Source organism: Rhipicephalus microplus, chromosome 8, assembly GCF_043290135.1.
Source record: "Rhipicephalus microplus isolate Deutch F79 chromosome 8, USDA_Rmic, whole genome shotgun sequence".
NCBI classification, from domain to species: domain Eukaryota; kingdom Metazoa; phylum Arthropoda; class Arachnida; order Ixodida; family Ixodidae; genus Rhipicephalus; species Rhipicephalus microplus.
Window position 1 is genome coordinate 64554398 of NC_134707.1, and position 23735 is coordinate 64578132.

Below are 23735 nucleotides of genomic sequence, written 5' to 3' on the forward strand. Positions count from 1 at the left end.
ACTGGCCCCACATAGCGTATTGGTACGGAGTCTACGCGCGTTCACTGGAATCGATATCGCACAATATACCTCCGCGGCTAAACTTTTGTGTCAGTTCTCGCTTAACTTAAAGCACGCTTTTTACAGCGCAAGCCGTTATGAACTCGCATCGATAGCCTGATTTGGTGACGTAGTTTTCCACCACAGCCACCGGCGTCAGTCGCAGCTATCCCGCAAATTTAGAAAAAAAAATAAAAAAATTTCTGACGTTTGCACTATACGTCAGCTTGGCGTAGTGAAGGCGAGGCACCACGCCGCTCGTACTTCTCGTGACCGACACATCTAGCTGCGAGATCCACGGCTATCTTCTGTAGGGTACGAACTTTCTTGGGGTGCCCCATTGCTATCTTAGCTCGATCGAGCAAAGCCAGGCTAGGTACCGTAGAGTGGAGGTTGCAAGCGATGTCTCCATCGGTGGGCGTGGCTTAGCTACCGCTCATAAACGGCTTGATCAAGTGGTGCGGTACACTGACCTCCATTAAGTGGTACGGTATGTGGCCATGTCACCTAGAAAAATCCCTTTTAGCTCCACAGAAAATTCATTTTTTAGGTGGCGTTGTACGTCGTCGCGATGCTTGCTTCCTCTTTCTTTCTACCTTATGTTCTCTCTCTCTCTTTCTCTCTCTCTCTCTCTCTGCGACGCTGGCTTCAAACTGCCATGGAAGGCTACGCGCTGCGTCTCCAGCTGTCGCTATGATCGGCCATGGCCTTCGACATGGCGGGCGCGCTATTTCGGAGGCCATGGCTCAGCGGCCTCCATCGCAAGGACAATGCCTGACGTCACGCCAGGTGTGCTCTTTGCGTTCCATGGCTCTAAGCTGCCATGTGACGCTAAAACGGGCATTAGTCGCAATGAGTTTTCTAAATATACACTAGAGGAAACTATGGCGCTTAGTGTCTATGGGAGCTGCAATGCATAGCGCTCCAGCGAGTATGGAAATTATGGGTATGACATAGATTTCCCTAGTCTTCGTACTTTACAACCGCTCTGACTTCGCTTGGCTTGAAGAGAGAGAGAGAGAGAAAGAATAAGGATGAAAGAAAGGCAGTAAGGTTAACCATGGCTGAGCCTGGTAGGCTACCTTGCACTGGGAGGGGGTAAGGGATATAAAAGTTAAAGAGAAGGAAAGAAATGTCACTCATGCCGTCGACAAAACGGTAGTTATGTGCTTAACATCACAGACGGTGAGTCACATCCGTGTCTTAATCAATTGAGCCGATTCGATGCATTAACTTGTATGCGCGGTTCCATGCACCCAAAATCTTGCCGATGGTGAAGCCATTATGGTGCCGCTTGGGTGCTCAAGAAGCAGACTTCTGAAGGCTTGAGAGAACTGGAGTGATGAACCTGCTCAAAACCCAATCGAAACAACAATCGGTAAATGTTCGGCTGTGACGCTTCACCTTAATATTTTAGGCTTAGCTTTTCCTGAAACTCGTCTATGAGCGGTGGTCTCCATTGCGCAGCGCGTGCTACATGAGCTAGGCGGTAAGCAGACGCAGTGAATTTCAAAGGCAAAAACCTTTGCTGGCTTAGTCGAGCGAGATTCGCAGTGTGTCTTCACTTGGCCCTGAAGCGAAGAACGCACACCACATGACTAAACCAGCCCCGCCGCCACCACCGCTGCTAGGATGACAAACGCTGCTCCGCCAGCCGTGTCAACGTGAATAATCACGTGCCTCCTACCACGTCGGGTAAGCGGGCGAGGGATTCAGTTTTGCTGCTGTGCCATAGGCACCATGCACCGGAGTTTGACTGCGGTGCCAGAACGCAAATCCTAAGAATAAGACAGCGATAATGAGGCGGGTTCAGACCAAATGGAACAAATGGAACGCTATGCGCGCGCTTCCTTTCCTGTGTGAGTGGGCATACTGTGACAGGGATTCCGCATGTGCGAGTACGTTTTATGCGTGCCCCTAACGGCCAACGTCCGCAAATTTGAGAAGGACCAGTGTAAGCAACACAGCTCCCTCTGTTTAGTGGATGGTGCCTATAATGAATGAGAATATATTAACGCGATAGCGTTAAAGAGCTCGTGTCGCAGAAAGCCCGCCGCCGGCGTCGGCCCGGTCGGTTGTGAGCGAAAATCGTCTGTGCGTCTGTGACCAAAAAACCCAGTTAGAGAGATACCACCGGAAGTCGCTACTTGTCTACTCGTGCGCGCGCGATCACACTGAAAAAGGTACGCGTTCGAAGAATAAAAAAGTGCTCAAGGTCACGAGGCGCTGTTTCGTAGCCCTGCTACCCCTCCCTGCTTAGCTTTCAGCGCTTTCGTCGGGACGAGTGAAGAGATTGTAGGCTTATGCCACAGGAGCGAAAGAGAGACACGCCTGAACGATAACCGATGCCAGCCCGGAACGTGAGCCGTGGCTTCACGTGTCACGGCCTAGCGCCTTCTTTATTTTCTTCTGTCGCCATCGCGCGCTCTCCGGTTTGCGCGCCGCCCGAACGAGGGCGCTACAGGGCCCCCCGTGTAGACTGGAAGTCGGAATGTGACATGCCGTTTGTGGTATTCCAACGGAAGATCAGTCGTAGATGAGAGGCTTTCTATAGGGCGGTCTCCAGGTACGCCGGCTTGAGTCGCTCCAAGCTGACTGTCTCTTCACGGCCGTTCTGAAGTAGAGTGGCAGTTTTGGGGGTGCGGTGAAGGACGCGGAATGGTCCGTCGTAGGCTGGTGTCAAAGGTGGTCTGACCGCGTCGTGGCGCACGAAAACATGTGTTGCAGTGGCCAGATCAGGGAGGGCAAATATGGTCTTGTGTTCGGAAGGTCTGGGTGGAGTGGGCCGGAGGTCTTGAACGCAGTCGAGGAGGCGTTGTAGGAATTTCTGTGGCTGGTCTGGTAGCTTCGCTGACGTGAAGAAGTCTCCCGGAAGCCGTGGGGAAGTGCCATACACCAGCTCTGCTGTTGAGCACTGCAGGTCTGCCCGGATGACAGCTCGTAAACCTAAGAACCCAGTGGCAAGGCATCAACCCAGGTGGCTCTATTGAGGCGGGTAGTCAAGGCGGTCTTCAGTTGTCGGTGAAGGCGTTCCACCATGCCGTTGGCGCAGGCATGATAAGCGGTGGTATGGCAATGTCTGGCTCCGAGGATGCGATTAAGGCAAGTAAACAGCGAGGACTCAAACTGACGTCCACGGTCTGTTGTCACGGTGCCAGGACAGCCAAAACGGGATACCCACGTAGAAATGAAAACGCGGGCGACTGTCTCGGCTGTGATATCTAGAATTGGAACAGCCTCTGGCCAGCGTGTGAAGCGATCGACCATGGTCAATATATAACGGTACCCCTGAGACACTGGTAGAGGGCCCACAATGTCTAGATGAACATGGTCGAAACGACGGCCGGGTGGAAGGAAAGGTTGGGGCGGCGTCTTAGTATGACGGGAGACCTTTGTCATCTGGCAAAGCAGGCACATGCGCGTCCAAGCGCGCACATCACCGTTGATTCCGGGCCAGACATAGCGCTGGGTGAGAAAACGTTGAGTAGCCCGAATGCCAGGGTGACAGATGTCGTGTAAGGAGTGGAAAACGGTGCGTCGTAATGAAGCGGGAACGAAAGGGCGGGGAAGGTCAGCTGAGACATCGCACCGCAAGCGCTCAGATGATAATGGATGAGGCACCAGGCGTAGTCGGAGAGAACGGGGGTTCTCCCGAAAAGCGGCAAGCTCTCTATCATCCTGCTGTGCCGAGGAGAATGAGGCCCAGTCGATGGTTGGCGGTGGAGAGTCAACCGCGGCTATACGAGAAAGGGCATCTGCGGCGATGTTGTCAGCTCCTTTCACGTGCCGAGGAGAATTAAGCGCTTGTCCTCTCTTTATGTCTGTTTTTCGTGCGCTTTAAATGATAGTTATACCATCCTTTCACGTGGCGGATGTCAGTCGTGACCTCCGATATATAAGCCAGATGGCGGAGTTCACGGGGCACGTACTTGGATGAGTTAGTGCGGAAAACATACGCCAGTGGCTTATGGTCAGTCAGCACGTAAAACGAGCATCCTTCCAGGAAATGCCGAAAGTGCTGTATTGCAGCGTAGATGGCTAGTAATTCCCGGCCAAAGACGCTGTAGCGGGTATCAGCAGGAAGTAGCTTCCGAGAGTAAACCGACAAGGGTCTCCACTCGGAGTTAATGCACTGCTGTAAGACGGCTCCGACAGCCACGCTGGATGCGTCCACCATCAACCGAGTAGGGGCGTTGCTGCGTGGATGAATGAGAAGCACGGCGTTAGCGACCGCTTGCTTAGCAGCAGCAAAGGCGGCCTGGGCCTCTGACGACCAAGGAATGGCGGAGGACGGGCCAGCGGTCGACCGAAGGAGGTCGGTGAGCGGTCGTAGCAGTTCGGCACAGTGTGGTATGAAGCGCCTGGAAAAATTCACAAGCCCCAGGAATTGGCGTAATTGGCGCAGTGTTGTAGGCTGAGGATAATCCTGAATTGCTTTAACGTGGGACCGGAGAGGGCGTATTCCTTTGGATGATATGTGATGGCCCAAGAACTCGAGCTCAGATGCGCCGAAAGTACACTTAGAGGCGTTCACAACGAGGCCGTATTGCTGAAGACGTTGGAACAGAGCGCGTAGATGGTGCTCATGATCTTCAGGTGTGCGGCTGGCGATGAGGACATCGTCAAGGTACACAAACACAGTAGGAAGACCCCGTGTGACCTCAGAAATGAACCGCTGGAAAGTTTGAGCCGAATTGCGGAGTCCAAAAGGCATCCGCACGTATTCAAACAACCCAAAGGGCGTCGTGATGGCGGTCTTAGGTATGTCGGCGGGCTCGACAGGAATCTGGTGGTACGCCTTAACAAGGTCCACTTTGCTGAAAATTGTTCAGCCGTCGAGGCGCGATGTAAAATCCTGGATGTGAGGTAGAGGATAGCTGTCGTGGACAGTCTTGGCGTTCAACGCTCGATAGTCCCCACAAGGACGCCAGTCACCAGGATCACGCTTTGGCGCCAAATGCAGCGGGGAAGCCCAAGCGCTTGACGACGGGCGGATAATGCCGAGCTGCAGCATGTGGTCAAACTCCCGTTTGGCAATAGCTAGGCGGTCTCCGAACAGGCGGCGTGGTCGAGCGGCTGCCGGTGGACCCCGGGTGACGATGTGGTGTGTCACCGTATGTTTAGGCGGCTGAGTGAGGTTGCACGGTTTAGTTAACTCCGGGAAACTCGCCAAGATTTTTTTGAACGGTGAGGAAGGTATCAGCATGCGGATGGCCATTGTAGCGATGTCGGACAGGACTCCCGAGATGGAGAGACGAGTCTTACCATCTATGAGGCGGCGCCACCGTACGCTGACGTCCAAATCGAAGTATGAGAGGAAGTCCGAGCCGATGATCGGTTGAACCACGTCTGCGATGACGAAAACCCACCGGAAAATGCAGCGAAGGCCGAAGTCGAGGGTGAGAGATCGGAGCCCATACGTTGCTATAGACGAGGCGTTGGCAGCACGAAGCACTTGCCCCTGTGACTTTGAACGATCAGCCTTAGTCGGGGGCACAACGCTAATTTCCGCGCCCGTATCTATAAGGAACCTGGCGCCCGATAGCTGGTCCGTGACCATGAAAAGGCGGCTGGGACGAGAAGGGAGATCACACGCCGCCGTCAGTGATCCCGGCAGGTGTTTCCCTGCCACGAACATGGGGGTGTACACTTCGTGGCTCGGTGTCGGAAACGCCGGTGGTACCAGCAGAGGGGTGGAGGGCTGGGACTCCGAGCATCTCGTGTGCGTGGAAGAGGTCGACGACAGGAGCGAGGCGAACGAGTCTCCTGCAGGGGGCTCCGGAGTGCGGCAATGGAGGCGGCGAGTTCGTCGATGCGGGCCTCAAGGCGCGAAATCGCTGTGTCTGCTGGTGGTAAGACAGCGTTGACAGATGGGGAGGTCGCTTCATGAACCTGATCGGTAAGCTCCGCCAGGCGGTCGAGACTGACGTCGCCGGCCGCCGCGAGGACGAGGCGGATTGGCTGAGAAAGGCGTTGGAGGAAGAGCTCGCGAAGCAACGCTGAGTGGGCAGAGACGTCGTGTTTCCCAAGAAGCTGTCGAATTCGGCGCAGTAGTTGGGAGGGGCGCCTGTCGCCAAGGTCCCCCTCTGCAAGGAGCTGCTGTAGGCGGACGCATTCCGAAGGCATGAATCGTTCCAGCACCTTGGTTTTAAGGTGGTGATATGGCGTAGTGTCCGAGGGGTTGGAGAGGACGTCGGAGAGCTCGCTGGCAACGTCAGGAGGAAGGACGGAGGCTACGTGGTAGTAGCGTGTCGTTTCCGAGGCGATGCGGTACAGGGAGAATCGCGCCTCGACCTGATGAAACCAAACTTGCGGGTCCTGTGGCCAGAAAGATGGGAGACGCAGTTGCACGGCCGAGACGTCCTGCGGACGTGAGGCTTGTTCGGTAGCGGGTGCATTCGAGTCAGTCATTGTCTACGTCCGGGTCACCACTTGTAGGCTTATGCCACAGGAGCGAAAGAGAGACACGCCTGAACGATAACCGATGCCAGCCCGGAACGTGAGCCGTGGCTTCACGTGTAACGGCCTAGCGCCTTTTTTATTTTCTTCTGTCGCCATCGCGCGCTCTCCGGTTTGCGCGCCGCCCGAACGAGGGCGCTACAAGATAATGCAATTGCAGCACGCGACAAACCTTTGTAACTCCACTCGCACTGGACGGATTCTGAAAATTTTTGCGGCGTTCAATTTGTGAGGCAATAAGCTCTTCTAGTAAATTAATTCCATGGTTACTTGAAAAAGTGTTTCAGAGCCCCTTTAACGCAATTTGTTCGACAGGTGTCACGACGAAAACGAGCCCATTCGGCGATGATAGCGCGCGCTGGTCCAATCTACTGTGTGCGTGTTTGTGTGCGTGCGTGTGTATGTAAAAACACATATGAATAAGTATGCACTTAGCGGTTGAAGGGTGCACTAGGGGCCGGATTTCACTATCGCGTTCAAGTCTTGTAGGCGAAGCTTAACGGTCCCCCAATTTTGCTAGTTCACTATAATGGTGCCTACGGTCACGTGATGGAAACAGTTACCACGAATGCTGTTTCATTTAACCGAAGTTGATGGCATGGTGCCAGTAGCGAAGGCGTCAAGTTAAGACGGACCCTTCTGCAGATGTCGCTCAACATGCTAATGAGTTGAAGCGGCGATATCAGTAAGAGGCGCGAAAGTGGCAGGTTTAAGCTAGTGAGAAACTAAGTTCCACGAGTTAAACGTCGGGAGATGGACGCAGAAGGACGACAATGCCGAGCTTTAAACCAGGCAGTGAACGCTTAGCCTTAGACTTGGGTAGTGGCCTCGGAAACTCCCGAAACGGTGGTACTGAGTGCTTGCAGTAGGACACGTTCGACTACCCATATCATTCAGTTGACAAGCTGTGCTTCAGATACAAGCATGACCAAGTGTAACAAGCTCTTGCTTCCATAACCAGCCCTAGTCGATGTCTGCAGCAGCCGATTTTCTTGCAACACCACTGCCATTCTTATAATTTAGCTATGTATAAAAAAATGCAGTGTTCAAGTATAATTTGGATCCAGGCACTTTGCAATGAAAGTCGTGCATACTACCAGAGCCACAGATATAGTTTCGAAATAATGAAGTATTTGACATAAAGTGGGGTTCCTCTACGTCGAGGCGACACTGCACCTAATGTCACTCGCAATAAACACGCGTGATGAGGTTCTACCAAGGTCTAAATGTTTCAACTGTAATTAAGGAAACAATATCCTTACTTCTCTTTTTTTTCAGATTATTTAGGCAATCTCCAGAAGCACGTAGGCCTGATCCTAGAAAAATCTAGTCTGCCATCGGAGCAGCAAGTCACCGATCTTGGCAGCTGTAAGTGCAATAAATTTAGCGATTCCTCAAGAAATCATTCGAAGGCGTTCTTTCGTGCCATGCTGAGGCGGTCCTGATGGCTAATAATATTTAAAGCTATCTCTACACTCTTAAAAAATGTTGTAGTACTTACTAAGTTCGGTTTACTAAGTACTTGTCACAGATGTTACTAACCGTAGTAAGCTTATATATATTGCCTCAATTAACTCTAATGCATCCCCGTGCTACTAAATAGGTTGTTGGACGCTCGTAGTAATAACCTGTAAGGTTTGTTTAACGAGGTCATTAAATATATACGTGCATGACGTAAAGTTACTAACAGTGCGCAAAACGTGGTATTCGTTGCAACCTTCAAGCGTTTGCTAACGTGGGTAATAAAATGGTCGTAAAAAGTTAATAATGGCCCAAGAAGGCTAGTAACAGCTGCTGTTACTGACATCTTGCTCGAGGTTACAAGCTTTTTACAAACTTTTTTTAAGAGTGTACAACTAGGAGCTTGTAATACTCGGCTATACCCACGAAAAGGAAAGTGTCTTTTAGGACAGCGAGAAATAGAAAAAAATACCCTCGATAAAAAAATCAGTGCGAATCACTTACTTCTTGCCTACTTCTAAGCGGTGGCATGAAATTGAAGTTCGCATGCATACGTGACCTTTGTAAAGTCGGCCACAAAATATTATGGGCCACGCAAGCATCAGCCGATATGGCCGTTCGTGCCTTCTGCTGTCGAACTGCCTGCTAGATAACTGCCTGCCGTCTTGCCTGAATTCGTTGATTCATTAATTGATGAATCGATTTGCCAGCAGCTCTCTTTGGCATGCACTCGCGTGATCTCGGTCTTTCGGTGGTCTACAGTATGCACTCTATACCAAGTAGAATGCATCAGTTACATGATTATACACGAAATGCTAACGTGCGCCAATTTCAGCATTCACCTATCATGTCAAACAGATCAGAACAAAGCGCGGCTTCAGATCTGAACAAAGCGCGGCTTCTAGCTTTGCCGGCTCTACAAGTGATGGTAGCCTCAGCGACGCTATCGCGTAGCCACTATAGTCCAAGCAGTTCAACTTCGGTGGAAGGAAACAGAATGTATGAGAGAGCCTTTACAACTCCGGCCCGAACGATACGGAACAGAGAATGACGTGTGGTACAAAGAAGAGGGAGCACTCGACGTATTCGTCTCACATGCGCGTTAATTTACCTTCCATGCAGTCTGCAAGGACGCCGCTCAAGTAAGTATGGCCGTCAAAATCGACGTGCACTTTTTTTCTCCTACCGCTTACTAAAGGGGCCAGGGTCGTTTATTAAGGGCAGTGGCGTAGTCTGAAGGTGCTACATCAGGCACGTGCCACTCCCCCGTACTTTTTTTGTCGCCACAGCATACATAGCACAAAAATACCATTTGCCTGCCCACCCATCCCCCTTCAGATTGAGGAGGTGTCCCCTCCCCGAAAGTTTGACCGCAACTATTTCTATCTCCCCACAGCATCGCTGGAGCCCGACGGAAAACAAACTTGCCAATTTGTACGCAATCCTGAGAGTCCAGAGGTGACGTGCACCTCGCAGCACCCTGCTTTTGGTACCTGGTGTTTCGCGAGCAAAGGTGTGAAGTGAACAGCTCTCGGAAGTCAACATAAGGAGCCCTCTTTAGTCCAACGCTGGCCAACACTTCCTACAAGCACACATTGTTGCCACAATGACCAAGAAACGTTTGTAACATCACAGAAATAATTCGCCACACTCGGACAACGATGGGACCAACTAGGATTATCAGTCATTACAATCCCATAGATTTGTGCATCTAGGGCCAACGATCATTCAGACATAGTCAGCTAACTCTATAGCCGACTTTGGCCACCATTTGTTTGAACATAGCCAGCATGAGACCGTTTCGAGAACACGCGAGTAAACACAGTGGGCAACGACACCTGTCATCCATTTAGCGCTCCCAACTATAGTATTTAGCAGTAACGCGAAGATACTATTTTGCTTAAATTCGAGCTTTTTTGTAATTGCCGTCATGAAGAAAAAATGAACGTACGTCATCAAGACATACTGCATGTAAGTACCAAAAGATACATCAGTATACGCCTGATTTTTTAGCATGGTGGAGAAGTATTTTTACGACCCGCATTACATTTATCTATCTATCTATCTATCTATCTATCTATCTATCTATCTATCTGTCTATCTATCTATCTGTCTATCTATATATATATCTATTCATTTATCTATCTATATAACTATCTATCCATCTATCTATCTATCTATCTATCTATTTATCTATCTATCTATCTATCTATCTATCTATCTATCTATGTATTGATGGATCGAGTGAACGAAAAAGGCAAAACTCTGAACAGCGTTACCACAAATAATTTTTCTTAACCTTGCAGGACAACAGCGTGCCCCAGGGAGAACGCACTAAATTCGACACCTGCGCCACTGCGTGCGCCGACCTTCTGACGGTATAATACCGGAATCTCTATAGACCTTTTCTAAAATGGTTCCTTGGGCGCCACCATAGTCATTTTTCGGGCTGCGCAGATTGTGACCCCCCAAAAACGCACTGTGGATGCTGTGCCTTTAGCCTTTGTACTCCCGCGCCCAGACCATCATGATGGTGTTTCTTCCTCTCCTGTGAAAAGGTGTATTCCTGCCACTTATTATTTGAGCAGTGCGTTTGAGCAAGTGCCTCCTTCTCACTTAGATAGTGCAAAACTACAACGGCACTTTTGGTGGCCATACAGTGCACTGCTCGTCACGTCTGCCTAGTTTTGCAATATACGAGCCACTGAATTTACGGCCAGCCTATTGTGAAACACTGCCTAACTATACTATTTTTTGTCTAGCTAGGAATTTCCTTCACCGTTTACCTATGCCTACGTGTCAAATGCCTCACTTTAGAACATTATATCAACTATACAATTTAGGAAGGATTTACAAGACTAAACGTCTTGACGCTCAATTAGTGTACCTTTCCTAATACGTTAAACTAAAATGTTAGTAGCAAGCTACTTGAAGTACAAGACGGGCACGTTGAATACATGTGCTCCATGACTTAATAGCACGTTTCACGTGGATATTCGCACAGATATACCGTATATTAGAGATGATGGCAGCAAGCCCTCACATGCAACTACAACCTCTGGGGACTTTAACTCTTATGCGACAGGTTCGATTTCATGTAATGGTGGCAGGGCAGAATGCTTAAACACCACGTCACTCAACACGTAGGCAGAAGTCACATATATGCACGAAGCTGATCAACTGAACTGAAATCGTCCACTTTCGTTTGCTACGCCAGCTTTATAGAGGCGTTTTATATCCGGAGCTCATGTACTAGTATATCACCCTTCGACCGCAACACGCACCACACAAATGCATTATTCTTAGTCATTTACCATGCTGCGTTGCCCAAATTAGCGCAGCCGATGAACACTGTACAAGTATTTGCTTCGAATGCTGCAGGCCGTGACAGATGCAGAGCACGAGGTCATGCCTCAGCTTCAGAAGACTGTGGAAGAGTACAACAGAGGTGCGTAGCCAGGTGTTCTCTTGTGGGTTTGATTTTTTTAATGGGGATAATTTGCATGTTATGTATTCTCTAAAAGTTTCAATCTTGTGGAGTAGGTTCAGAATGGTAGAGATGTGATAGGTGAGAAAAAATTAGAGGTGGCTCTAGGCCATTAGGTTGGTGTCTGGAAACGGCACTCATACCTCGGTGCTCGTATGCCCTCGTATATTCCGAAAGTGGTTCTCAGAGGGCACATAGCACGATGCGCGGGGTTGATATATGCGCCGCCAGGTGTCGCAATGATCCCAGCCGCTCACAAAAAGAATCTGCTTTAACGAACGCGTTGAACTAGTTTCCGCTAATTATTTGAGTTAGTTTGCCCTGTATAAACTTGTACTTTTACCCAGCATTACTTTTCACTTGAACCCGCACCATCAATTGCCTATCTGTTTTATTTTAACAGCGGAGGTGTATAAGCATGGTGTAAGGTGTCTGCGCAATTCGAAAACACGCTTGCCTCTAGCGATGACACCGCTGAGCGATGCCATGGAAAACAGGTGCAGCTGGTGTGACGTCACATCCTACCACCACTTAGGCGCACCTACCGCTGCAACACTCGCTATCTCTCGCACGTAACTTCAATTCACACTACGCAATTTACTCCGTCGATAGCTACTCGCCTCACGGCTGAAAGAAGGCGGGGGTGGAATTCAGTGTGATTGGTTGCGGCCGGGGCGTGCACCCCAATCATCGAACGACATGTGAGACCCAGTCATCTGACATTAACAGACCGGAAACATCACAACTCTTCGCGTTAATAAAAGCACTAGACATAACGTAACGTCAAGAGGCTTTAGATCGACGCCTTAGCCCCATTACAACTGATCACGTTATCTGTTGCCGCCAGAACAACTACACAAGTGCGTAGTGTAGGTAACCGACCAAATTCGAAGAATAGTGCTGCCTAGCCACACTTAGTAATAAAAACTCAACACCTCTAGCAAATGCTTGGCGTTATTAGCAAAATGAGCTAGATCAAACACTATCATCGCTGTCCGTTACAGGACTGCGCCCCTTATACAAGCTGCGCACATAATTTTAATGGCATCGCCTGAATATGGGAAAACCAGAAGAGCGTACTCGATCGAACGTATTCGGAAGAGAAACATGATTTTCAGTCATTATTGCTCGTAACACTAAACTTCATGAATCGATTTCCTAGCAATTTCATAGAAAGCGTGCGGGACTAACTTGTTCTTTTTCTTGGCGTGACACGAAGGAGACCTTGAGCCCCGATTGATCGTCGTTGTATCGCTATTCTCGGCAACTGTTTTCAGGCGGAGCCGCTTTCAGGGAGCTTACCCCAGGCACCATCTGGAATACCAACAGGCAGAAGTTGGACATATTATACACCGAAGTAAGCATGCCATTCATTGCTCCTTTAAGCCAGCTGTACGCCATGCCCTCTTGTGCAGAACACGGCTCAGAGTGACCGCGCTCAGCGGGGTGGCAGTCCATGTGCCACGTATGCGCTAAATAACCTAGATATACGAGACGTACCTTGCGTCGTCGGCTACAACAGTGGAACACACCACTCTTGCTCGGTTGTAGTGCACGGCAAGTACAGCGTGGTGCGGCGCAGCTGCACTCCAGTGAACCTGCGCTGCTTCGTTTCGATGCGCTGCCGAGGAGGATGACGTGACACTCCACGGAACGCTGCCATTGCGCCGCCACGCTGAGCCGAGTTCAGTTAGGAGCCTGTACAGCAAGGTGCACCCCACGCAATAAGCTTTGCATTTACAATGGCGCATCTTTATTTAGTAATGCTGTTAACCCTCACTTGAGGGCCATTACAGAAAGGATTAAGTATAGAGGTCCACAAATTTACATAAATATTTGAAGAGCATTCGTAAGAAAAATTGTGCAACATATAGCACACTTGTATATGACACACAGTTACATGATTTTCACTCATAACATTTGCAACGTGCGTGACATGCAACGCCAAAACGCTACTGCATTCACGTGGATGTCAACAGAGATGAACTATGTTCTACCCCAGGTCAATTCGAAAGACTTTCCCGCCATATCCGACTACGGCATCCTCTCCTTCCTCAACCCTTACGGCGACATCTTCGAGAGAGGGTGAGTTGCAGCGCTTGAAAGCCGAAGTAACTTGTGTGTCCGGTTATGTCATGTATCTCTAGCAATAGACTGCGTGGACCTATTTCAGCGTATAAAACAACGTGGCAGGAATGGCAAGGCAAGAGAAAGGCACACTAGGCAGGCTTTAAACCATACCATTTACCAGCGATAATTGTAGCTGGGCGTGTTCGTGCAAACTTAGGAGGAGACTGGAGCACGAAGACACGGACACAGGAAAAGGACGGGGCGAGTACTGTGTCCGTGTGTGCCAATGTCATAGTTCGAGCTCTGCTTCCCTCGTCAGCAATGATCATGCTCATTGCAATCGGCAACGAATAAATGTTGTCCATCTGCGCACGATCTCTCACAGTACTGGCATTCATCACCTCGAGATTATTATGGTAATGATTCGGAAAGAGCACATCTGCACCTCCAGATCTCGGGGCCACGTTACCTCGGCAGAAACACTGGTTACGTACGTTATGCATAGCGGAGTGGCACGTCGCCATCGACCCTGGCTCTTGCAGGTGGTCATGCTGGTAAAATAGCGAGCACAGCAAAGTGACGTGTCGCAGGTTGCCATCCAGTGGCGATTGTCAGCGCATTGACTGCCTACATGTTGGCTAAGAGAGAGAAGTAAACGTTAATTTTGAAACAGTGCTCCGAGCAAAGCCCGGTGTCACCCTGAGGTGGGAGGGCTCCTTAGTCCAGGAACCCTCTGGCTTCTACTGCCCTCTTGGCCCTGGAGACGAGTTGCTGTTGCTCTTCCAGGTCCTTGAGGGCGAGCTTCGCCTCCCACGTTTCGGTTAGGTCTTCGGTCGTCCGTCCTGCTTCGTTATCAGTCGTGTGTTGTTGCAGATCACGTCTGGCAGTACACTGGCTTGCAAGAGGCAAGTGCGCCAGGGTGTCCGGTACGTTGCAAAGCGGGCACATAGAGCTATATCTCGTTGGGTAGAGACGGTGCATTAGGGCCCCATGTGTGTATGTGCTGCTTTGCAGGCGTCTCAGTATTACGCTTTCCTCTTTTGTCAGTTTTGGGTGTGGTGGAGGGTATACTCGTCGCTCCAGCCTGTAATGCTGGAGTAACGACGAGTAGGTGTTTCGAACAACTTCCGTCTCTTCAACGACGGGTCGAATGTCCTGTGAGCAGGGGGCAGCCCGGCTGACGTGCTCGCGGGCAGCGGCGTGGGCCGCTTCATTTCCCTGCAGACCCTCGTGTCCTGGCACCCATAATACACAAGTGTATGGGAGTGGAGTGCTTCGCCGTTTCAAAATATTGATGGCATTAGCTGAGATACGGCCCTTAGCAAAATTCCTGCAGGCGGCTTGTGAGTCGGTGAAAATCACCGCGGCGTCTGTACATGTTGTGGTTGCTAGAGCTATTGCCGATTCTTCTGCAACGTCTGAATTGAGTGCGTTGACCATGGCTGACGCTAATTCTCGGCCTTGAGAGTCGACGACGCTGACAGCGTACGCGTTTCTATGCGGATACTTGGCTGCGTCAGTGTAGCGAGCGTCCGCGTCTTGCTTGAACTTTCGTCGAATAGCGTTAGCTCTAGCCTTGCGTCTACTTTTGTGGAAAGTAGGATGCATGTTGCGTGGAATAGGTGCGATGGACAGCGACTCTCTAATGTACAGCGGGATGCGCTTTTTCCGGTCTGCATCGGCGATGAAGGTGTCGCTGTAGTTGAGGTGCCGGAGCACCGACCTCCCCGTGGGCGTCAGCTTGAGCCTCTCCAGCTGACTATCCCTATGCGCTTCAATGAGCTCTTGCAACGTGTTGTGGACGCCCATCTTTAGGAGACGTGTGGTAGAGGCCATTGGCGGAAGTCCCAGGGCTACTTTAGTGGCCTTTCTTATCATGATATCAATTTTTTCAATTTTAGCGGTTTTCAAATTTAGGTACGGCGTGCCGTACGTAATGCGGCTGGTGAACAGAGTTTGCATTATACGTAGCGTGTCGTGCTCTTTGAGTCCGTTTCGCTGATTCGCGATCCTCTTGACGAGGTGCGTGAGTTGTGATAGTGTCCGTTGGAGTCTCGGTATGGTGGCAGCTCCCGATCCATCCTTGTAGATGTGAACTCCAAGCACTCGCAGGGTCTCGACTTTTGGAATTAAGGTCCCTTTCAGCGTTACGCTAGGGTCAGGCTCGTCGTATAGAGGGGGTCTGCCTCTTGTTCTCGCTTTGAGGACGAGGTGCTCGGATTTCTCGGGGGCACAGCAGAAACCGCAGTCTCTGAGATACCGTTCGATGGCATCTACGGCGGTTTGTAGGCAGGTCTCTTGTCTCCCAGTGTTCGAAGCCCTAGTCCAGAGCGTGATGTCATCAGCGTAGATCGCGTGCCGTAAATGAGGTATTTTGTCGAGAATTTTTGGCAGATTGATCATAGCCACATTGAAAAGTAACGGCGAGATGACCGAACCCTGCGGCGTTCCTTTTTTCGGTAGTTGGAAGCTTTTGCTGCGGATGTTGCATATGCCCACAGTTGCTGTACGGTCTGTCAGGAAGTTTCTGACATACGTGTAGGTTCTAATGCCGCAGCCAACGCCTTCGAGGTTGTTGAGGATCGCGTCGTGACTGACGTTATCGAAGGCCGCCTTGACGTCAACTCCGAGAATGGAGTACTTTCTTCGATGGGTTAGGTGATCAAGGAGGTCTTCTTTGAGTAGTAAGAGCACGTCGTGCGTCGAAAGATGCTGCCTGAAGCCAAACATGGTGTCCGGTAGGTGTCCACTATCTTCCAGGTACTGGGTTAAGCGGTCGTGCACCATGTGTTCGAACAGCTTTCCCACGCATGAGGTGAGAGAAATCGGGCGTAGGTTCTCGATGCCGACTGGTTTGTTAGGCTTAGGGATCATGGTGATTTCCGAGTGCTTCCATGCCGCAGGTAGCTCTCCTTTATCCCAGCAGTCGTTGTAATAACGGAGAAGAGCCATGGTGGCCTGGTGCGGTAGGTTGCGTAAGTGCTTGTTGACAATCCTGTCTATTCCGGGGCTGGTATTTCTTGTCAGCTTCGTTAGGGCTGTGTACAGTTCCACCAGGCTGAAGGGCCGGTCGAGTTCAGTGTTTGGTGCGCCAGCGTATTCTTTGGTGTGAATTGAAGCCTTATTGGGTGCATCGCCACAGAGCTTCTTTTGTAATTCTTCTAGGAGGTGTTCTTCTGTACCGGCGTAATTTCGAATAAGTCTCTGAAGGTGCTGCTTCTGTGCTGTTTTGGAGGGTTGCGTGGCTAGAAGTGTGCGTAGCAGATGCCAGGTTTTCTTGGTGCTCAGAGTCCCCTGCAGCTTGTCACAAAAAGCATGCCAGTTCTGCCTGGCCAATCGGTTCGCATATTCTTGAGCTTGCTCGGTGAGGAGAGAAATGCGTTTCCGTAACTTTCTGTTTAGTTTTTGCCGCTTCCACCGTTTTAGAAGTCCTCTTCTAGCCTCCCAAAGGTGGAGGAGATGTGCATCGACGGCGGGTGTATCGACGTCAAGCTGTATGTCTTTAGTGTAGCGTTCGGCTATTTTGAGCACATTCTTGAACCAGTCTTCAATGTCGATTATGATGGTTTCAACGTCGAGGTCATTCCTAAAGGATTGCCATTCCGTTAACCGCGCTATTCCAGTCTTGGTCTGTTTACGAGTGTGCGCTACGGAGAGTTGGATGATGTGATGATCACTACCTAAAGTTTCCGGTAGCACACTCCACTCTGCCCTAGTGACGTTCGCCGTAAATGTAAGATCTGGATTTGTATCCCTGGAGACGCTGTTCCCGATTCTCGTCTTTTGAAGAGGGTCGTTCCACAGGGTTAGTCTGTGATGTTGAGCAGTATCGTGCACCCTAGAACCCTTCCTCGTGGTGATATGATAGCCCCATGCCGTGTGAGAGGCGTTAAAGTCTCCCATTATTATGATCTGGTGGCCTTTCGTGCGCGTCCTGATTTCTCGTATGAAGTGATCGAAGTCAGGTAGTTGGTCTCGTGGGGGGCTGTATATATTGGTTATGAAAAGACTTTGCTGCGTCTTTCGTTCCGGCAGAATCTCTATTAGGGTATGCTCTATTTGAGTGTCTTCGATTTCGTGTTTTTGCGTTGAAAGTGCTTTCTTGACAAGCACGGCAGTTCGTTGGGTTTGTGCGCAGGTCGTGTAGCCTTGCAGTCGTACGTTCTGCGTGTTGGTTTCCTGAAGTGCAATGATGTCTGGTTGGTTAAGCTTGATGAATTGTTGTAGGCTTGCGTGTCGAGGGCGGTATGATCGACAGTTCCATTGCCATATGCGTAAAGTTGAATGCTGGTTCTTATACTTATGGTTAGGGACTGCCATCTTCAAACAATTCGATGTCACGCCTGCCATCGCGACTCGGCGAGACTGAGCGAGAGGCATTGCGACTGTTCGCTCGTGCCTTCTTCCGAGTCATTTGGCGTGGGTTGTTCAAGCTGTCGAACTGTGCCATGGTTACGTAAGTTTTCTTCACGTGCGCGATGAAATTGTTGACTTGCGCAGCAATCCCATCAATTTTGGCATTAAGCGTAGTGATCTTGTGTTGAAACATTGAGGCTGTTTTTTCTATTGCAGACTGGACAATCTTTTCCATCGTGGCGTGCATGTTATTCATGAAAGATTCTTCGAATATCGTGCACCTTGCGTTCACTAGGGCTTGGACGCCTACCTTGGTCAGCGTCGTTGCCGGCTCCGTGCTTGAGTTTGCTTGTTCTTGATATTGTTCTGCATTGTCCGAATGTCCTTGCTGATGCGTGCACTTTTCAAGTAGTTTGTCAATGAGCTCTTGTCGTTTTTGACTTTGAAGCAGTTTATTTATGAGACTTTGTTGGCTTTGCAGTTGGCTGTGCTGATTCTGGAGCTTTTCTTGCTGGTTTTTCAGTCTGTCTTCGAGACCCTGTATGCATGAGGTGTCGGACTTCGAGGAGGTTAAGCTGCTGCGGTCATTAGATCCACTTGCCATGGCAGCGTAGCTCGCACGTTTAACGGAGCGCGAGCGCGTGCGAGAGCGGGAGCGCAAACTGGAACGCAGTATCGATTTGGACCTACTGCGCGCAGAGACGGAACGCGTGCGAGAGTGGGAACGCGAACTCGAACGCAATTTTGACTTGGAACTGCTGCGCGTGGAGACGCGGCCCTCATTGTTACTGTTAGAGGTAGCGGCCGATATGCTAACCTCAGGGAACTCTTCTCCACTGGCGTTCCAGTTATTGTCTATTTCTTGAAGCCTGTTGAGGCGCTGTTGTCTCACGTTGAAGGGTGGTGGACTTGGCTTTAGTCTCCTTTTGCATTCTTTACTTGCTGTTTCGTGTCCTTCCCCGCAGATCTTGCAGATGGGTGCGCATTCATGTTCCTGCGTTTTTCCGGCCTTGCCACATTTATAGCAGAAATCCGGGATAGGTTTCGGACAGACGTCCTGGCGGTGACCCGTATTGCCACAAGCTCGGCAATACTGCACTGACTTACGATATGGTCTGCAGCGGAAGTCTACGCTCTGGAAAATTATGTAGTAGGGAACGTGCGGTCCTTCAAAGAAGACGACTGCCGCGGTCGATTGACCTAGCATTCGGGCGTGAAGAACTGTGTATCTTGCTGGTGCGCGAATTCCAGCCATGAGTTCTGCGGTGCTCGTACCGGGTATTAAGCCACTGATGACGCCTCTGGAGACATCGTCCGGTGTTCTGATGTTGCCGTTCACAGTGTAAAAATTTCCTCCAAGGTGTATTTTCTGGATGCTTACCAGCTTCTTGGCGTCTTCTTTGGCGGTGGTGCTTGCGATGATTAGGTTTTCCATTCTCTGGACTTGTACGCCGCGTACCTTGTTGTTAAAGTCTTGCTGGGATAGTCCACTCACTCTGCCGATGGCATGCGTGACAGCGACGGTGTTCCATTTGGCGAGGTCAAGACCTGCTTGCGGGTGGTAGACGATCTTGAAGTCATCGAGCGGCAGAGGTGGCATCTTGGGCCTGCGTAGTTGCTGTGTTGGTGATGACTTTAGCGTCTGCTCATTGATAGGTGGCTGCTCTGTGGGTTGGTTGGCCAGTGACCTTCGATTGGCGACAGCCTTCTTGTCTTTCTTATTTCTCGTGATCCAAGCGCTTTCCGTTGCAATTGTTCTGCCACTGCCAGCGTCATAGGTCCACGAATTTTCTGTTGTTTTGTTTGCCTCCACTGGGTCAGTTTGCATTGTATTTTCTTCGTCTTGCTCATTTCTTTGCATTTCGCTTGTTGCGGCTGCGTCTCTGCTTATTCTAAGCTTTTCGCCACGGTGAGCGCGAGCGCTCGTGCCGTGCCGTGAGGAACGCCTGAGCGCGTTGTGCACGCGCCGCGCGGCTTTGCTCAGGAACGAACTTGGCGTTAGGCTTAATAAACTGGACGCGCGCTAGTCGGGAATTAAGTCTTATATCTTGAGACAGGATGCACTCACCCAAAAAAAGCTGGTGTCCGCCGATTCCTCGTGTCTTGGCGGTTGAGGCTGTGAGACTCTTGGGTTCGTCACTGGCCTTGTTTCGGGTAAAAAAGCACGAAAAGCAGGAGCCCATGCGAGACGCGTCTGGTCTATACAACCCCCTAGCGGTGCTCTACATGTTGGCTAAGCATCAGCCAATACGGCTGCATACCTTCTGATGTTCCCTACCATTGTCTAAACGATATTGAGTTCGCCTTGATGTTTGCGAGTGTCATCTCAGTTGCAAGCATCGCGCCGTTATAGCAGCATAATTAAAATTATGACGCCAGAAGTAAGAATTGTACGTTGCGCAATGTATGTCATAGTCGAGAATCCTTACTACCAGCCCAACTGAGTCCGCTACAAGGCAAAAGCATCTACACGATGTTACACCAATGAGCCCGTTGCTGTGCTTGCCGAGGCCTCGTTACACCCGCAAACTTCTTAATCTCATTGGCCCATCTAACTGCTTCTTCCCCTCCCCTCTGTGCATAATTTTTAACTTATTTTGGACTCCAGTCAGTCTCTCGTAAAGACCAGCGGTTATCTTGCCTATGCCCATGCACATTTCTTCTTGATTTCGACTAAAATGACCTTAACTCCCATATGTTCGCCGACCTACTCTGCTCTCTTCTAGCCACTTGAAGTTACATCTATAACTTTTTTCGATTCCTCCCTGAGTTGCCCTTCATTTAAGTTTAACCCAATTTGTAAGCCTCCAGATTCCTGAGAAACCATAAGGAAATCTTATACCCCACATGGCTCTGCATATACGTAGCTTTATAATTTTAATTGATAATGCCTGTATTTCTTTCGAGTAAACTAATCCTTCCAGTTGGCCACACTTCCAATACTTCCATGTGAATGTTCTGCGCTCATTCCTTTTTCCCACAGTCTTGGCTTCGGTAGCAACGTGTGCATCGCCGCGTTCATACTGCAAGTTGTGGTGACGCTCAGCTTCGCCGTAGGCACCTGGGCACACGACCCCGAGATACCGCCCAACAAGCGGGGCTTCGTCTCCAACCAGAGTGGCATCACTCTCGTCGTGTACGTGGTCTCAGTTACATTTCTGTTATTTTTCCCCTACTAGGAATCTAATGCAGGTCAAGCGTTAAATGGACGTAACCGTGGCAAGACTGACTTTAACTCATTGCGATTGTATTGCAGAACAAAAAATATGTATAAGGTGCTTCAAAGCAACGTTGCCTTGCGCGTGCCTGGTAGTGTCAGGAACTCGCCAAATGCATGTCATTCTCGTCATAACTTGTGAATGGCTGCAAGGTCACTTGCGAAAAAATAGGCTGGGATTTCGTCGTGACGTCGCTTTACGCATTGCTTCAAGCATCACTGTGAAAACATGCGCCGGTGTTAAAATTCAACAAACATACAGACACTGATGTATACTCATATGTTTATCTAAATACAATGGCTCTCCGGTGGCGTGATAAAATGCTTCGGTGTTGAAATTCAACAAAAGTACAGGCACCGATGTATACTCCTTTGTCTATCTAAACACAATGGCTCTCCGGCGGTATGGGATGTAACTTGTGACCCGCCTTAGCAATCGCCTTCTCCGGACATTTTTTTTTGCGGATTATTAATTAACTAAAATGACTGGCGTCATCCCGTCACGTCACCAAAATTACCCTGGCATCGAAATTTCAAAAACATTTGTATACCTACAGTGTTCAATCGATATATGTGGCCCCTAGTTAGAAGATTTGTACCTTCAAATCTCACCCATTATGCCATATATTCAACAATTGGTATTCTAGAAACCAAAATGGAACATAAATACTCAATGGTTCAGCTGTTTGATGAGTTACCGCATCAATAATAATATTGCATATATTGGCACACTATCCTCTACTGGCACCATAAAAACATGATGAAGTTACTTGAGTACCACTGAAAACAGCTGATTTTCACCTGTGTATGCACTAAAGTGATAGCACGTAGGCTTTACAGAATTTCACGAAACGTTTGTACAATGTGAATGTGGTTGATGACTTGATAAAATTTTCCTTAGTTTTTTTTCTCTACTTTTACCAAGACCTTAACCAGAAAAGCCTCTGCTAAAGTTCACAACAACGTTCGTCTTGACGTGTGATCGCTGTATGCCATTGCAAAGAGCGGTAGCGCAGTGTAGGCCTCAGTGTCATAGCCAGGGAGTGGTAAACCAGGCCCATGCCCCCCCCCCCCCAACGTTTTTTTTTTTGTCATGGCATACACAGCGATAAATTGCCATTTAAAGGACACCCCCTCCCCCCTTAACTTGTACCCGAAAAAATTTTCTGCCTTCACCCCTGGTAGGTCTACACAGTTTCACCTGCCAATGATGGTCTATACGCGTGCAGTGCGTCATTCTTCATGTGGCTCTTCACGACCATCATGGTTCCCTCGTCCATCTTGTACATGATGAGCGGAGTCATCGCGTCGAAGTACTTCTGCGACCCGTACCAGAACGGCGACACCCAGGGCTTCGAGATTCTGGACAACGTGAGTGCATGTTGCCAGCGCACTCAAATCTCTCCGAAATGGACGCCTCTCGATTGTCCCTTCCGTTTTATTACGATGTCGTTAGCAGCTCGTGAATCACGTAACCTCGTTATTGTTAAGTTTGCTTTATATACTGTCGTTAGTCGGTCATAAATTGTATGTACTCTTTTGAAGGGGCAGAATCCACTGCGCAGCGGATTGTCGCGTTTTTTCTATTTTCCCCTTTATGGTTGAACCGCATAATACAACCAACCAATATGGCTTATGTAGGGGCGCAACTACTAACCCGAAGGTCGTGGAATCGGATCTCGACTGTGGCAGCTGCATTTTTGGTAGATGCGGAAATGTTTAGGCCAGTGTACTCAGATTTACGTGCATGGTAAATATCCCCTGATGTTTGAAATTGCCAGAGCCGTCCACTACGGCCTCTCTCATAATAATGGCGTGGTTTCGGGATGTTAAAGCAAACATATTAATAAATTAATCATGTATGGTAATGCATGCCACTCATTGGCAGCTTGAAAACCCCATCATGCTTCACATAATTGGCGGTTTAGACGATGAACATTCAGTGCACACTTTGCAACACTTGGTATTTCTGCCTAATTTAAATATCAATGCATAACTATTATTTTTGAATCAAAGAAAATTACTTGGAATACACACGTGTGCACACAGCTCTATTTCTGCCCTATTGCATAATGCAAACAAAATAATGACACAACTAAGCAGCACATCCGCATAGTGGTTACATTTGTTAGCTTTGTGCTTGTTTGTCTTGAATTAAAAGCCCGATCTGGATCATACTACTTACATACTTGCAGGTGACAGCATCGTTGTACGTCAAGGGCAAATGGGATCCAACCGAGAACAGCGACTACGAACTGTACAACACAACTTACAAGCCGGGACAAGTGATCGTGTAAAAAAAAAAACACTTCTTTCCTTTCTCCGTTCAGCACGTACTTGCATTTGTAGAAGCGCGCCGAAACTCCGGGCTAACTAGCGGTCGCAGTCGTAGGGGAATCCACTACGAATGATGCACAGAACACGGAAAACAGATACGGCTGACTGTCAAGAAAGGGCTGCACAGAGTTGGCTCAAAGCCGAACTTTTTTTTTCTTTTTTCAGGGCACGGCAATTAAATTTCCGAACCAAAGATTTCGCGGTCAAGTACCCCTTTCTGACCGTCAATGAAACTTGCGATTCGGGGCCGTAGTCAGGCGTTCACATTTCGAAATTTCCGTAACGCTCTATCAGTTTAAGATTGAAAAT

General features: G+C 49.4%; 1 protein-coding gene across 1 annotated transcript in view; it reads left to right on the forward strand.

Annotated features, from left to right (window-relative positions):
• LOC142768271 (prominin-1-like) overlaps positions 1–23386 on the forward strand; it is a 34988-nt gene extending 11602 nt beyond the window's left edge. Inside the window, exons 3-10 of the mRNA XM_075870227.1 lie at positions 7777–7866; positions 10266–10337; positions 11341–11407; positions 12724–12803; positions 13449–13531; positions 20856–21008; positions 22319–22460; positions 23285–23386. Coding sequence (XP_075726342.1) covers positions 11368–11407; positions 12724–12803; positions 13449–13531; positions 20856–21008; positions 22319–22460; positions 23285–23386 — 600 coding nt within the window. The 5' untranslated portion in view covers positions 7777–7866; positions 10266–10337; positions 11341–11367. The remainder of the gene's footprint in view (positions 1–7776; positions 7867–10265; positions 10338–11340; positions 11408–12723; positions 12804–13448; positions 13532–20855; positions 21009–22318; positions 22461–23284) is intronic.
• Positions 23387–23735: the final 349 nt, after the last annotated feature.